This window comes from Ochlerotatus camptorhynchus, unplaced genomic scaffold (assembly GCF_037179485.1).
Source record: "Ochlerotatus camptorhynchus isolate MF236.1 unplaced genomic scaffold, CSIRO-AGI_Acam_v1.1 ptg000370l, whole genome shotgun sequence".
In the NCBI taxonomy this organism is placed as follows: domain Eukaryota; kingdom Metazoa; phylum Arthropoda; class Insecta; order Diptera; family Culicidae; genus Ochlerotatus; species Ochlerotatus camptorhynchus.
Window position 1 is genome coordinate 4,167,430 of NW_027040858.1, and position 17,384 is coordinate 4,184,813.

Sequence of the window (17,384 nt, forward strand, 5' to 3'; positions counted from 1 at the left end):
TCTAAATGCTGCTTACTTTAAATGGAAATGACACAAAATCAGTAATGTAATCCAGTAATGCCATAGAGGTAACTCAAAGACTAGAAGGTCCCGAAGAAACGTGCTCAACTTTTTGGCTCAGCTCTGGTACTCTCTTCGGTCCCAAGCTAATCGATTCACCCCTCGAAACACAGGAAAATCCAGTTACCCCTCATTATATCTGTCAAACTTTCATAGCGATTTTAGTAGTAGTTGTTTAAAATGTTCATGTTAGTAAATTGTATTGCGTAAAGCAATTTACGAAGAATATCCTGAAATATTTATCGATACATTCCGTTTAACTATAACACGCTGCGATTTAAAGTAAAAAAGAACTCAATTTTCAGTTAATAGTACTCAACCGTTATGTTTTCACCGTTGGGTAGTTATAACTTAATTTTGGAGGAAGATCATAGCAACCTGCACTGCCATCGACGCTGTCATTTGTTTGTGCTCCATCGCCTCCTTTCCTGCTCAATTAGTCCTCGCATTAGTCTTTGTTAGTGTTTGGTACATATACCGCATTAACATAAGAAACGGCTAACCACCAATTCAGGATATCATCCCAACTCTATGCGGTATGGTCGTACCATCTATGATATCGTTTGTGTATGTAATCAGTGCCAAGTACTCAACACCACTCAAAGCTTAAAGGAAATCAGGGTTGCTTCCACTCACTTGCTATAAAAAATTGTTTTGCGGAATAATGAAATCATTAGATGATGTAATGATATGTTGTACTTGCAAGTAACAAGAAGAAAGTGAAAAGTGTGTGTTTGACTCATAAAACCTGTCAATTTCGCTTTCAGAGCGTCACAATCAGCGATCTTATGATTCGTGAACGTTCACTCGGAGTGAGCGCTCACGAATCGTAAAATCGCTGTTTGTGACGCACTGAAAGCAATATTGACAGGTTTTATGTGTCAAACACATACTTCACGACCCCTTCTTTTAACCTTTAAGTACTAATAACTATTATAACATCTAATGATTTCATAATTCCGAAAAACAATTTTTTATAGCAAGTGAGTGGAAGCAACCCTGAAGGAAATAAACCAACCCACTCAAAGCTCTTCATAAAGGGATTCCGTTAAGAGGTTCGACAAATTTAAAGGATGAGTTTTCTTGTTTAACTTAATTTTACCTAGCCCCACTGAAGTCACATGTTGAGTGAAAGGAACTTAATTATGGGAACTATTTTCTTACCGTGTAGGTATAAAAAGCTTCTGATTCGTTTATCTAGATCTGTATCCGCCAACATTATGGCACATAAGACAAGCATTTTTTATAGCATTAGCTTTAGCGCAACCTACCAAACTATAATAGTGCACAGCTCTGCACGAATCTTGTGCAGAAGGAATAATTGTGCTGAGAAATTTTCTCACTTGGGAGAGAACAATTTTTAATTCGTAGAAAGAGAAGTATGTGCGAGCGAGAGTATGTGCGTAGAAAAACACGTGCATGAGCATGGTTGCCATGCTAACGAGCACGGAGCGGAAGAGAATGCCCTAAATATGGGCGGAATATGTTTTCAATTATATTGATTACAAACCATATTGTTTACACCTTTTAATAAAAGTAAATTTAGTTCAAGTGTAAAAGATTAGAAATGTACCCAGGAACCCAGCTTATAACGAAATTAAATATAATTGAGAGACGGAGTACCATGAAACTTGAGAAAACTATAAGAGAGAGAGAGAATTCGAATCATGAAAGCACCACACAATCCGCAGTGACAGTCCAAATGTCATATCGCTCGCCGATTGACGTGCCCGGGTGTGTGCGGCATTTATTATTTTCATTTGTTTTTGTTTTCGTGTGTTGTTGTTGTAATCAATTTGATTACGAAACCAGAGATATTTTTGCGCTTAAGAGTAACTATGATACAAATGTTCAACGACTAGTAGTGTGTAAGTAATTTGATTGATTTAATACGTTTAATTGAAAATGATCAATGCCTGAAATATGAAGTGTGCTTGTAGTTTAAATAAGCCGTGAGCCATAAGTGTTTGTTTATTTTCAGTGCTGTATCAGCAAACTCGTTAGCGGAAGCGTGTGTTTTTTTATGCAGCCTGGAATTCAGAGTGACGGTGTTTATATTGGTATGCATATTTACGTTATCAGCGTTAAATTTGCCTGCTATTTATTGTAAGCTTCTCTTCTTCAGGAAGGTTACTTGAATCACTCAAGTGATTCTCGTTTCTCTGTGCATTTTATCATGCCAAATGCTTATCAACCAGTGTGAACAACTCGTGCTGCTGCATCTGCTAAGCTAAAGTGACAAGATAGTCAAACATCGTAATCTTTAGCAAAGATCAACAATGATATACCAATTGATATTTATTGCTGATTACTACTTAGTTGGGTAGCGTCGTTTGCTGAGGTCGTTTGGCAGAATATGATGAATATGTGGTACGGTTGATTGAAATTTGATTGTTGTTCAGTGAGTTGACCAACATTTGATTTTTCAACCAAAGTGTGTTGTTACTTCGTACGTGAAGTTTACGAATTTCAGAGTTGGGAGGAAATGCTATAGTAGTATCAACATGAAGCTTTAGTGCTATAATGTATTAGCTAGAAAAAGTTCTGAAGAGAATAGATTGATAGTTCCGCTAGAGTACGGCAGTGTGAAAGTTAAACAGAAGTTGAAAATGAGCGAAGGGCCAACGTGGGGCTTTAGGTAGTGATAAATGTCGCTAGAACTATTCCACAGCCGCAGACAGCAAGCCAAACGCACACTCCTTTGCCTGTGAATTTTAGGACATACTTCAAATCCCCTCATCCATCAATGTATGAGTTAGGTAAAGGAGTGCGCGTTTGATTAGTATTGTCCCATCCATTAATGGCCATCCGCTCAATTTAAACTTCTGTTCAATTTCCACACTGCCGTACTCTAGCGGCGAGATGGGAGCTGACAGGTGGGCAGGAACTCACGGTCTCCCAGTGTTGGTGAGTTCTTTGCCGTTCATGTTCACGAAAAGTTCACTATTTTGCTATACAGAAATTCAAAACAAAAATTTTTATCTGCGAATTTGAACAGTTTTTGACCTGTTTCATACTACCGGAAGGTGTATGCTGGTCACAAATGCCGTGCCAAACTGACTTCCTACTCAATTAATCAATCTTTGATGTGAAATTCGCTAATAAACACGTGGCGCATTTCTTATAGCAAACATGCCATAACAAAATGGGCATGGTTCATTTTAGTAAACAAACTAACACTTCTTCCGACTGTGGCACCTATGTATTAGGCGCCGAGCTCTAGCGGAACTATTAATCTATCCGCTTCCTTCATAAACAAATAAATTATCGCACTAAACTTTCATGTTGATATAGGTATAGCATTTCCTCCCAACTCTAATTTGAATTTTGCTCAGTGAATTGTAGACTATAATTTAATTGATGAACGGAGTGAAATGGACGAATTGCAAAAGTTTATGCCATGTTAAATTAAAATTATAAGTGTTATAGAACCTACAGCGATAGCTATATTTATTTTTCATGGTAAAATAAGAATTCTAGATAAACATTTAAAAAGGTCCTATCTGCATTGATCGATTCTCTTTATCGACTTTCTCTTTCGTTAATAACTCAGCTGCACAACCTTTCCCTGTTGTATTTAACGTTTTGGACGCTAGATAAGAACCTCCTTTAACAAACTATGAGGTAACATTAACGCAAACCCTGTTTGCATAGCAGTGATTATCAAAAGAAAGTCGATGAAGAGAATCGTTCAAAGCAGATAGGACTATTTGAAATGTTCATCGAGAATTGATTTCTTTAATTAAAATCCTAATGTGGGCATACCATTCCAAAGGAAAACGTCAGGGCTTTCATTTGGAATGTTTAGAATTTTTGTGGCCATATTGAATCAGGGTGTCTACTCAATGATTTTACAGATTTTCCCTGATTTTACATTAATTAAAAAAAAAAATAGAAGGGTCTGTGCCTAGGGGCACGAACGGAAGCTTGGCGTAGGACTGCTAGTGGACGGAAGAGATGTGAAGAGCATTCAGTTCTTTTAATTGATCAATTATTTATTATCTCAGCTCTTTCCGTTTTTGAATTGTAGGCGTACCAAATTTGTAGTAATTTTTTTCAAAGAGAAAGTTGATTAAAAGAATCAATCAAAATCACTTGCAGCCCTGCTTCCAAGTTTGGTTACAAGATTACAACTCTGGAGGGCATTTTGTGGTTCTGAATATGAACCAACAAGCACAGATATATTCTATTCCAACTCTTTACTGATGTAAGCTCGATGGCCCTGAAATGGGCCGTTTTATTGAAGAGGACGTCCATGGCCACTTACGCTTGGCGTGTTTAGTGTAGGTGACAGCATCACGGACCTCATTTTCCAGGAACACCTTCAGCACACCTCGTAGATCAGACCGGAGATACGTTTGACACCACCATGGCGAGCCAGACGACCGATGGCGGTTATCTCGAAGAACTTTGCGATGACGCTTGGCGCCTCCTTAACCAAAACCTTTTCCTCCTTTGCCACGACCAGTCAATTGTTGCTTGATCCTACTGCTGCTATTGCTGTTCACCACGCCGTCCGAAGCGAAAATGAACTTATGTCTTTCTTTATGATCTTTATTTTTGTTTAACTTGGACGATTACCATATAAATTTTTACTAAGTGATTTAATTGCTTTCTTCATCTTTAGGTATGGGCAAAATTCAAAATTTGTTTTACAGAATTAGTCCTAGACTTAGTACACGGTCGACCACCTTGGTGGGATTGGTTTGTTTTGTTTTTAGAATTTGAAGAGAAACTACTTAATACTACTATTTACAGCTTAAAACTAACCTACTCTACTATATACACTTAACCTACTATGTACAAATTGCTTATTAAAGCATGTTCAGAAAGATTGCATTTTTGAATAAATTTAGTTGTCATATCATCAATTTTGGAATCTACTTTGGGAATTTCTGCCTCTTGATGGAGGTCTGCTATTCTTGTGTCGAATGGACGATCTAGGATCATCCTCAACACTCTATTCTGTGCAACCTGGATTTTGTTCCTGTGGGTCTGAGCGCACGATTCCCACACCGGGGCGGCATAGAAGATCGCGGGGGCTATGATCTGTTTGTAAACAGCCAGTTTGTTTTGCCTTGAGAGGCGGGATCTGCGGCAAATTAGCGGATACAAACACCTAACCAAGGCGGAGCACTTAACTAGGGTTTTCTCTATGTGCGAGCGGAACAGGAGCTTCTCATCGAACAACATCCCGAGATAAGTAACATCAGTGGACCACTCGACCCTTGTACCATCCATTATTACGGTACAGGAGGGAGACGGTTTAAGTTTTGGCGATTGTCTGTGAAGGAACATGATCGCTTGGGTTTTCGAGGCGTTGATTTTGATTTTCCACGTGGTGGCATAATCAGTAAAGGTGTCAAGGCATCGTTGGAGCTTGTTCGTAATTTCACGAGGCATCCTACCCTTGACGGCTATCGCGGTGTCATCTGCAAACAGAAAGAACACGCAACCGTCTCCTAGAGGAGGGATGTCCGACGTGTAGATGCTGTAAAGCAGTGGTCCCAGCAGACTCCCTTGCGGAACACCTGCTGGGATCGGAAATTGTCCCGAAAGGGAACTATTCAACGACACCCTGAACGACCTTTGCTGGAGATAGTTACGGGTGATTTTCACAAGGTATGGTGGAAAGTTGGAGTTACAAAGCTTGTATATAAGTCCGTCGTGCCAGACATTGTCAAACGCCTTTTCGACGTCTAACAAGGCCATTGCTGTGGACTTGGATACAGCTTTGTTACTCCGGATGTTATTCATCACCCGCACTAGCTGATGATTGGTGGAATGCCCCTTACGGAACCCGAACTGTTCCGGAAGAAGAATGTCATGTTCCTCCACAAACTTGTTTAGTCGGCTGAGGATCAATTTTTCGAACAGCTTGCTCAGCGCTGAGAGCAGGCTAATCGGTCTGTAGCTTGACGGTAGTGAAGGGTCTTTCCCAGGTTTGCGGATCGGGATGATTTTTGCCACCTTCCAGATGCTTGGAAAGTAGTGCAGCTCCAAGCATCTGTTGAGGATGGCAGCCAGCAGCGAGTGGACCCTCGGGCTGATATTTTTCAACGCTAGGTTGAATATTCCGTCAAACCCGGGAGCCTTCATGTTTTTACTATATTTCAGCGCTGAGCAAATTTGTTCCTCTGTAATCCGTTCTTCTGGAGGGACGGCACAAGGGGAGGTATCTAACGTCTGGACGCACTGCACAACCTGGTTCTCGAGTGGACTTGGGATTGTAGAGCCAAGCAAATGCGATTGGGCAATGTGCTCCCCAATTGCATTGGCCTTCTCTTCGTTGGTGATAAGCCGTTCGTCATTGACTCTAAGTGGTGGAATGGGCTTGGGGTGAGACTTCAGCACCTTGGCAACCTTCCAGAATGGTCTGGAACGGTCGTCCAGGTTCTGAACGAGCCGCCCGAAACTCTCGTTCCGGATTGAGACCATTCTGGAAGCGATCTGCCGATTCAGATCGACCATTTCGTATTTACGCTGCAGATCCCCAGTCCGCTGAAACTGGCGTCTACGAACATTTCTGAGCCGAATCAAGAGTTTGGTGTGGGAATCAATTGCTTGAAACTTACCCCTCACAGGAACTCGTCGAACGCACTCTTCGTCAGCCACGGATATGGCTTGATGGAGACCCTCCAGAGCCCGGTCGATGTCCTCCACTGTGTCGAGTGGTGGGTTGTCGTCGATGTGGCGGTCGACCACGCGTCGAAACTGGACCCAGTTGACTCGATGGTAGTCCTTCCGCTGGCACGGTGCAGGGGCCACGTTGTAGCCCAGCTCGGTCAGCACCGGTTGGTGGTCCGAACTCAGGTCGTTGACGGCAACCGGCTTGGCTAATCTGGTGTTTGCCAAGAACAGGTCCAGCGTCGATGGGTTGCCCGCCGGTGATGTGAAGGTTGGTTCGTCCGGAAACCAGACGGAATAGAGACCATGCTGGGAATGGTCGAATAGCAGGCGGCCGTTTTGGTTCTGCTGGTAGTTCCGCCAGGCCTCGTGCCGGGCGTTCAGGTCCCCTCCGATTACGAAGCGGGCATTGGTGCGGGTTATGATGGCAAGGTCGTTCTTGAACTGCTGTGCTGTACCATTGCTAACGGTACATTGCCGGGGGCAGTAGACAACGATGAACCGGACGTTTCCGGTCGATGTTTCCACCTCAACGCCGACGGCCTCGATGATGGAAGTGCGGTAGTGGGGTAGGGTGCAGTACTTGATGCCTTTCTTGATGATGACCGCGACACCGCCCCCCCTGGAGCTGGTGCGATCAAGCCGGACAATGTTGTGGTCGGGCAGCCAGAAGCTGTCACCGGTCTTGAGGTGGGTCTCGGTGAGAAGGCCCACGTCGATGTCGTGCTTGCGGAGGAAGTCTGCAAGCTCAATGTTTTTCGACGGAGCGAGCGTTCCAGTTGGCGATCTTTATGGGTTCACGGTCCATAATTAGCGACGAAGGAGATGATAGCTTGGAGCTGTTGTGTTCTTGTTGCGCAGGTGCGCTTGATGATGATGGCCTGGGCCAACAGTGTGACGATCTCATCCGTTGACAGCGGAGAATCGTCTGTAGCTTCACCGGTTGTACCGGCCAATCCCGGAGCAGGGGGATCCGTCGATGGGCCGGAGGCTTGACTGGGTACTGCAGCGGCAGCCGACTGGGCAGCAGCCAACTGTTGGTTGAGCGGGAGCGGCGCCAACACTGGAATTGGCCGTGGTTGGACCGGTGATAACGGAGGAAAGTTCTGCGCGTTGTTTTCCGGGACCTTCTTGCGACCGGGCTGGTTGTTGGACGAGGCCTTCTTCCGGATCTCGGCGTATTCGGCCCGCTTCGGACAGGCCTTACTCGTGGCCTTGTGGGCAGCACCGCAGTTGGCGCATGTGGGAGCGGCTTCCTCGATGCTGTCGCAGTCGTCGATCTTGTGGTTTTTGCCGCATTTGATGCAGCGGCTGGCCATGCGACAGTTCCTGGTGCCGTGCCCGAACAATAGGCAGTTCGAGCACTGAGTAACGCCACGGTGGGTTGGCTTATACCGCTCCCACTTCACTACGATGTGGAACAGTGTGCGTGTCGTCTGGAGATCCTTCACGGTTGTGGAGTTCTTCTCCAGATGGACCAGGTAGAGCTGGTCACGATACTTGATGGCCTTGCTGCGGGTCATCTTGTGGATTTCGACCGGCTTGAGGCCGTTCGCCTTAATCTCGTCCATTAAGGTGGTGGTGTCCATGTCGTGGAGCCCGCGCAGCACCACTTTCAGCGGCTTGGTGGCCTCGACGTCGTGGGAGAAGTACTCCAGCTTCATCCTGTCCAAGAGGGCCTGGACTGCGTTGTAGTGATTTTCGGCCGAGACCATCAGTTTGTAGCCTTCCGTGCACCGTTGAATGGTGCAGCGAAGGCCCTGCTTAATGTAGAAATCCAGCTGCTCCCATAGCCCGGGAGGGAAGCCCTTCACATAGAAGGGTGGCAACTTAACTTTTTTAGGCACCGTCTCAGGGTCCGACTGCGGCTGGGCTCCGTTCTGCAGGGCGGAGAACGGATTGTTGCTCAGCAGCTTTTTTGCTGCCGATGCGGTGGCGCTGATGTCTTCAGGTCTGGGTCGTTTAGTTCCGGGAGGCCCCGGCTGCGGGTCCGCAACGCCTGTCGGGACGGGCAATGGGGTTTTCTTCTGCTTCTTCTGAGCTGGCTCGGTGGTCGCGCCGTCTCCTGGGAGAGTCTGTTTTCCCGGTAAGCCAGCACTCGCGTTACCGCGCGATTTCTTACCCATGGCTGGGTCAGCGAGAGCGTCACTATACAACGCGGAGCTAATTCGACTTGCGAACGAACGAACGAAACTAGAGAGAATTCAAATCGACTGAACTGCTCAACAGTCTGGCAGCGAATGATCAACTGATGAACTTATGTCATACAGCAGCGCTCTTTTATATCTTTTCAGGTTAAAGCAGAATGATGTGCAACCAAGTGGTATAAAAGCTACAAAGACTCCTCCCATTATGAGTAGTTTGCTATCAAGTAGCGACACTGGCTCTTTTCTTTTTGCGTACACGGCGAATGAGAACGACCCAAATTTGAGTTCAGTTCACTCATAATGGCCAAAAGTGCAGGAACTCAGCGATGAGTAAATTTGTCTCATGGTTTCCTGTGGAAAACCTAAAAAATCAGTTTCGGAGTAGTACCAATAGACTGAGTGAATCCAATCTTTACTTTTCTCAAATTCGGGATTTTTTCCCTGGAAAATCCTGGGAAAACATGAGGCAAATTTATCATCGCAGAGTTCCTGCACTTTATTTCTTATTTCTGAGATAACTTAACTCAAATTTGGGTCGATCTAATTCGCCGTGATATCACCTTGAAAGATATAGGTGCCGGTGGTGTAGTGGTAAGTGTGATTACCTCTCACCCCAGCAGGCCTGGGTCCAATCTCAGTTGGTGCCACCGGCATGTTCTAAGGTATAACATCTAAGGTATAACATCTTTTCAATAGTTCCTATCTACATTGATCGATTCTCTTCATCGACACTCTCTTTCGTAAATAACTCGGCTTCACAAATGTGTCCTGCCGTCTTCGTCGAATTAGATGCTAGATTGTTGCTTCTTCCATCGAAAATATCCAGCCGTGGCGATTCAAAGTTGATCAAGGTTGATCAAAATAATTTGTACCCCTGCTTCCAGTTTGATTACATGAGCATTTTGTGTGGTCGTTGGTTCTGAATATGGACAAACAGGCAGATGAATTCTATTCCTACTCTTTACTGCAATAAGCTTGGTGGCCCTTAAAAGAGCCGTTTTTTTGCCAAAGTTGGTGAGGATTTAACCTCCGAGTGCGTCTCTGTCACTTCAAAACGTAGATGACATCTATGGAACACCTTCAGCACACCTCGTAAATCAGACCGGAGATATGTCAGACACCGCCACGGCGACCCAGATGACGGATGGTGGTTATCTCGAAGAATTTACGTTTGGTTCTGAATATGGCGATGAGTGTGCAAAATATTACGCAATTCAATCCACCCAATTCGCACGCGCCCGAGGATCGGACACGAATGCCACTTCGACTTGTTTCGTCTACTTACTACTCTCTGACGACTGTACTGGGGAAGCAGCATATGCATGTACGTAATTGGTGGATTTGTTAGTTAATTTGACGCTTTTGGACAATGCTGGACATTTACAAGTTTTTCAATAGTTTCTTGTTGAAAATAAACATTCGGAAGCATTGTCGTAGCCATATTTCTGATCGATTGATGATAAAATTATTGAAATTGGACCAGAGGCAGCTGAGTTATTAACGTTCAAAATCTTTCTTAATTTGTTACATGTTCCATTTTCGGTTTTCACAAAGTGTACCCCCATATAGAAATCAAAGACGTAGTCCTAGGTCAAAATATTCCAAATACAGTGCTTACCCAATTTCTACCCAGGTCTTAAAATTTAGTGCGCAGGTAAAAAGTGAGGCTACGCGAAGCCACACACTTAAAAATACCTAATCTTACACGTGACGGAATTTATCTTTGACACAATGGATGAGACGTAAACAAAAATTTAATGTAAAATTAAGTGCTCCGAGACTGAAAAGTTTGAAATTACGTTTGATTGAGCTGAATTTCGCGTCTATTATGACTCAATGTTATGTCAAAATTGACGCTCGTATATGTCAGTCTCAGAGCATCTAAATTTACATGATTTTTTCTAAGTGTGCACTGCTATAATAGATGCGATGTGTTTGAAGAATACTGCAACTATATCGATATAAATCTAGAAAAGAAGGCTTGTTTAATCATTTAAAGCTTTCAACTAGTTCATGATTCGTTTTTTTCCTCGATTTACTCTGATTCGAGAAGACGTCCTTGGTTCTGGACGGCTACGTGAAGTACCAATAGAAAGCACTGAAGTCCAGTTTACTATCCGTGAAGCGGCTGGTGCAGAAGGGATTCTTCGTCATATTCGATGCGAATGGAGTGAAAGGTGTAAAGGTATGTGCAATGATGGAGTCCGTAGGAAACCTGTTCATACTGTGTCAATCATCCGAACTTGTATCCATGGCTAGGGGAGTCTCACTTTTAGAATGCCCAATATATATATAAGCATTTAATTTAAATCAAATGCGTTCAATTTTCATCGTTCAACCATTCAGGGTGTGAACCATTTGCCGAGTTAAATTTAACTCGTGGTTAAAAGTGACATTTGGACCATTTTACCCCATTTTTCCCTACTTTTTGGAGGAAATGTTGTTTCACAGCTCTATTTTTCGTAAAACATAAGCACTTTATGCATGGTTTGAGAATACTATGTCTTTAAACAACAGTTCTAGTTAAAGTTATTTTCTATGTTCGAAAATCCCCGTGCTGTCGATCGACCGGTTTTTGAGCCACAGTTGTCAAAATTTAACTTCTTGTCTGTCAGAAATAACCATGCTCGGATAGCAGGGTTAATCGATAACTTTCCATCTGTCAAATTTTAACCAAAAGTTAAAATAATCCACCAAATGGTTCAGAGCCCCTATACAGTGTACCCCGTATTCCCCTAATATCTCATGAACTGTTGTTTAAAGACATAGTATTCTCAAACCATGCATAAAGTGCTTATGTTTTACGAAAAATAGAGCTGTGAAACAACATTTCCTCCAAAAAGTAGGGAAAAATGGGGTAAAATGGTCCAAAACACATACCTGCAAGGCTCTCCGGTCTATAAGACCACGTGCAATCGATTCCCCGGACAATTTCCCTTCGGAAAAGTTGTTTTTCATGGCCGGAATTCAGCGTGCTGTTGAGATATTGAATTTTGGGTAATTTTGGACCCATTTTTGCCCATAGTGCGCTGTTGGGTCACTTTTTGTCGAGCGAGTGAACTCAAATCCATCCGTGCACTCGTCTATACATGCATGTATTGTTGAGAGGTGTCACTTAGAACTACATACGGCAAAAAATGCACTGAGAAAATTTATTTTTAGTTTTTAATGAGAGAGAGAAGGATTAGTATTTTCCATTTAATTCCACTACCTTATTTGTTTATGCTTGACAGATACGCGTATTTCGTCTACAATGTGCAGACTTCTTCAGTGTCTTGTACTAATACGCGACTGAAGAAAAACAACGCATTTACCGAATATATATTAACACAGGTACATTTTCACTTAGAAAATAGGTAAACTTAAATTTTATTTCCTGTAGGAACAGGCACTCCACTGCTTACTCGTTGATGTGTCCTAGGTAGTAACTTGAAAAGCCATGTGTGTCCGTTTCCTTGATCCCTGTTGAGTAAAGTTGAATTACGTTGTTTGTTGATCTCGAGGCTTTCTGCAACATCCAATTTCCATGGTGTAGATACGGTTCGTAGAATCGTTATGTCCTCCGTCGATAGTTGGTGGTCCTCTGTGAAGATGTGTTCTGCAACCTTTGATTTGAAATCATATGTTAGGCCTTTTTCCTCTTGCTTTTTGGCCTTATTAAGCTCCACTATATGTTCTTTAAATCTAGTTGCTAAAGTTCTCTTGGTTTGTCCTACATATACTTTGTTACAATGATAACAGCTTATTTTATATACAAGTGCTTTACCTAAAACATTAACTGGGTCCTAACAATGATTTCAACTGGTTATGTCTACTGGTGAAATCTAAATCTAATCCGAATTGTTTTAACTGTGGTCTTAGTTAACAAGTAATATCTTGATCAAATGGAACGGACACTCGTTTCAATGGTTCAGGTGCTGCGGTGAGGGTCCTTTGTAGAATTCTCGCTTTTTTATCGATGATTGCCAGGATTGTGGTCTCTTTGTATGCGTTGAGTCTTGCTTTTTCGAAGATGTACTGTAATTCCTTAACCTTTCCTGTATCGCTGAGTGGAAGAGTCTGCATTCGATGAATCATGTGGTGAAAGGCGGCCATTTTCTGCTGGAACGAATGGTTGGAAGTATAGGGGATAACTCTTTTGGTGCTTGTTGGTTTCCTGTAAATTTCGTATTCAAACGAGGAAGATGATGACGATTCCCTGATGACTAGAAGATCGAGAAATGCGAGTTTCCCGTCTTTTTCTACCTCGTGAGTGAATTTAATATCCTTGTGAATTCTGTTGATCTCATCTAAAATTTGTGGAAGGGCTTCCCGTTTAACTACGCTGAAGATATCGTCAACAAACATCCACCAATGGTTTGGTAATAGTCCTTTCTCCTTCAGGATTGTCTCCAAGTTGGCCATGAAAAGTTCACATAAGAAGGGGGATAGGGGGTTTCTCATTGGGGCTCCTTTCATCTGCTTGTAGAAGTTACCTCGGAAAGAGAAGTAGTTCTCTTCCATACAAAAGCCAGGTCAGCTTAAGGTACGTCCGAACCTTGTTTCTCCATGCTACATCCTCTCGTTGTGTTAATAGCCAGTCCTCCAAATGGTTGATCGCTTCCTTAACCGGTACGCTGGGAAAAAGAACTGTGACGTCGAAAGATACCATAATCTCGTCCTCGTTGATGTCTCCTGAAGATTGTAGTTGCTGGGCGAACTCCTGGGTGTTACTAACTGCTTTACTCTGGCACTGATTCGGCATACTCTGGAACTCTTCGACTAGCCACTTCGCTAGTTTGTGGGTGGGGGAACCAACTGCAGACACGATCTCTCGCATTTCATTTTTGGATGTTGCAGAAAGCCTCGAGATCAACAAACAACGTAATTCAACTTTACTCAACAGGGATCAAGGAAACGGACACACATGGCTTTTCAAGTTACTACCTAGGACACATCAACGAGTAAGCAGCGGAGTACCTGTTCCTATAGAAACTTAAATTTAACGTGACTCTTGTTAATTAAGACCACAGTTAAAACAATTCGGATTAGATTTAGTTCTCACCAGTAGACATAACCAGTTGAAATCATTGTTAGGACCCAGTTAATGTTTTAGGTAAAGCACTTGTATATAAAATAAGCTGTTATCATTGTAACAAAGTATATGTAGGACGAACCAAGAGAACTTTAGCAACTAGATTTAAAGAACATATAGCGGAGGTTAATAAGGCCAAAAAGCAAGAGGAAAAAGGCCTAACATATGATTTTAAATCAAAGGTTGCAGAATACATCTTCACAGAGGACCACCAACTATCGACGGAGGACATCACGATTTTACGAACCGTATTAGAAGAACTAAGAAGTCTGCAGCGCTCCAGAAGCTGAAGGAGTATGTTGAGCTAGTCAAGACGCAGTTCGAAGGAAGCGTAACATTTCAAATGGTTTGTGCCAATTCAGTTTCTTACCAAATTAGTTCAAATTTTAGGAGACTAACCAAGACTCGATTTGGAGCCGTTGTGGGGAAATAATTTCAAATTTTACATCAGTCTACTAGTCACTGTACCGAGTACACTCTACTAGTCCAAACAGAATGGACTCGTGATCTGGTTATCCCGAGAGCAGCAAAATGCTCCACATCTTCAACGTATACTGTGCTGGATCAATGTCCGTACACTTATACGTAATATTTTATCAGTTGTTCGAATTTTGGTCCCTCAAAATACGATCAAGAAATGTATTGAAATATCTTTAAAAAGAAAATTCATACCTGGAGATTTTAATTTGTTTGGACATGGGCCCTGAAGATTATTCAGGACTTAGATATTGGAAATTTGCCATTAGAAACCGAAATAAACGGCTTCGTGAAGCTAATGCGAATGAGCCTTGACAAATAAACGAATTATCTATGCATAAAAAAAAGATGAGACAGTTTTCTGAGACCCTCGTATAAGCACACTCCATATCATAATATTAGCATAATTTCAAATTACAATCCCCCCGTTGAATGTTCTTCCAGCACCACTCCGAAGCGAAATCTTGCCAACGTGTCAGCCTCGACAGCCTTGAATCTCCCCGAATGCATCAACCACCGCCACTTGCTTCTCATCATCAGCAGCAGCGAAGACAATCTCACGTCCAGCAGACAGCAGACCCGTTATCTCAATTAAGCATCTCCAGCTGATATTGCGCCTCACTGAGAGCCATAGCTCTAGTTGCGGTAGTCTTTCTTCGCAGTTCAGTCTCGACACTTCAATTAGTTACGAGTTAGGCCATGTGATTTATCACCACCATGAGCGATGAAGGGGTTGAGGTAAGGAATGTTCATCAAATGCGTCTGGAATAGCGTCAATTGGTTTGTTCTGATTGTAGGTGCCGCTTCGCGTCGAGCGATGGTACCACAAGATCACCGTGGAACCGTCGATGTTCCTGTACATGATGGCCTTCATACTGACGTCGGTGGTCGAGCAGGTGTTCTTCCTGTACAAGGCCTGCACGGTAAACCACGGCTATTCTCACGATGTCTGCATAAACATCGAGAACTACCAGGATATTAAGAAGGAGGTACAAATTACGACGTCCACCTTTCACATGTGGAACAACATTGCGATGTACCTCGTTCCGATCGTGTTGGCGTTGTTCTTGGGGGCATGGTCTGATCGACGAGGTCGTAAGCTCCCATTGATCCTGGGGTTGATCGGGAAGCTGGTGTACTCGGTGATGATCGTGGTCAATACTCGAATGGACTCGTGGCCCGTGGAGTACATCATCTACACGGCAACGATTCCAAGTGTCCTGACCGGAGCGGACATTGCCATCTTCGCATCGTGCTTTGCCTACATATCGGACATTACAACCGTGGCGGATCGGACCATGCGGATCACCATCCTGGATGCAACCTATCTCAGCACGATGCCCATCGGTGTCGCCATCGGCACTTTGATCTACAACCGTACTGCCAAATCCTTCACGATCATGTTTGCGATCAATGCCTCACTTCTACTCCTCTCCATAATCTATTCCATCGCGCGATTGAAATCTCGTACCACGGATCGCCAAGTCTCAATCCTGGAACTCCCGTGGTACCGAATGCCGGGAGACTTCTTCGATCGCAACCACGTCGTCACATCGTTGAGGACGTTCTTCAAGAAGCGCACCATGAACCGAAGGATCTACCTGTACATCCTGATGGTCGCCATGTCCTTCTACACATTCCAACGCGACGAAAAGCCCAAAATGTACCTGTACACCCAACTCAAGTTCAACTGGAACGCCGACCTATACAGCTACTTTAAGACGTACCAATCGGCTGCCTACGTGGTGATGATGTTCTTGGGGGTGCCCTTCTTTACCAAGGTCCTCCACATGAAGGATACGGTAAGACCAGCAAAATTCCAATCAAATTCGATCGCTAAATATCAATTTCCCACCTTGAAAGTTTATCATCATGATCGGTGCGACGGCCCATGCTACGGCGCGATTCGTCTACATCTTCGCCGAAGTGGATTGGTTGCTGTACATCGGTGCGACCATATCGAGTCTGGGTCCCGTGGTGGCTCCGGTGCTCCGATCGATGATCTCGAAAATGATTCCCACCACCGAGCGGGGCATCATCTTCTCGTTCCTGTCCGTTTTCGACAATGCCGTCCCTCTGGTCAGTGGCGTTCTGTACACGCAGATCTACAATGCGTCCATCGACACCTTCCCACAGGCGTTCTTCCTGCTGACCATGGGAACCCAAGCCGTGGTGTTCCTGCTAACGATGTGAGTATGGGTGATTTATGACAAAATGAGGATATTTTTAACGCACTTAACGCTCCGGTTTTAGGGCTGTTCACATCTCCTTGCGAGGGCAAACGTTCGAGGACGGCACCACCGAGAACCGGAATGGGCTGATTGAGGACGAAAAGTTGCCGGTGAACGTCGGGACGGTTGCCGCGGTGGAGGGCAACGAACAAAGCTAGATTAAAAAATTAAGTAAGACTCTCAGCGTGGATGGAAGGCATCAAAAGACTTAGATGATAAGTAATGTACGAATTTAAAGATATCTGAGCTAGTAGCTTCAGATCAAAATGGTATTCTGGATTTTTATTATTTGAAACCAGGGCCACTCATCTCTGCTTTTCAAGCATTAAAGCGTTTTTTTTTCGCATTCCTGTTACTAACTGCTCCTTCAATACGTATTAAGGTTCCCAACAACTGTGCACAATTTCAACGAATTTTAAATTTTGTATGGGAAAACGTCTGGGAAATGGAACGATCCTATTCATTTGCTTACCAAAAATCGAAATATTGCTCAAATTCCACCAAATCTCGGACTTTGATTGAGAATACTATACAAAACAACTTTGTGGAAGATTGTTAATCGATTTGATCTTTGTTCAAAAAGTTACAAGTTCACTTTATACCAACTGTTCCACATGTACCTACAAGCTCATAAGACGCCTGTAGGTATGCGTGGAGCAATAGGTCTAAAGCTGTTTTCCATTTGGTAAATTTTCACTTAAATTTGTCAATTCGAAAACAAATTAAAATGTTTGAAATCTCTCAGCTGTTGACCGACCGAATTTCGAG

The 17,384-nt window shown here is 43.5% G+C and overlaps 1 protein-coding gene across 1 annotated transcript; it reads left to right on the top strand.

Moving 5' to 3' along the window:
- The first annotated feature begins 1,776 nt into the window (after positions 1–1,776).
- Positions 1,777–16,934, top strand: LOC135710071 (proton-coupled folate transporter). The gene is made up of 5 exons (XM_065232521.1): positions 1,777–1,928; positions 14,830–15,123; positions 15,183–16,187; positions 16,249–16,574; positions 16,639–16,934. Exons 2-5 carry the CDS (start codon positions 15,103–15,105, stop codon positions 16,772–16,774), a joined length of 1,488 nt encoding a protein of 495 aa, XP_065088593.1. The 5' UTR covers positions 1,777–1,928; positions 14,830–15,102; the 3' UTR covers positions 16,775–16,934.
- The last annotated feature ends 450 nt before the right edge of the window (positions 16,935–17,384 follow it).

What these genes read in the sequence shown, in the direction of transcription:
- LOC135710071 (XM_065232521.1), top strand. Translation starts at nt 15,103, where the DNA reads ATGAGCGATGAAGGGGTTGAG. An exon ending in TGAGCGATGAAGGGGTTGAG is followed by an intron (nt 15,124 to 15,182) that starts GTAAGGAATGTT and finishes TTCTGATTGTAG; the next exon opens with GTGCCGCTTCGCGTCGAGCG. An exon ending in GTGGTGTTCCTGCTAACGAT is followed by an intron (nt 16,575 to 16,638) that starts GTGAGTATGGGT and finishes CTCCGGTTTTAG; the next exon opens with GGCTGTTCACATCTCCTTGC.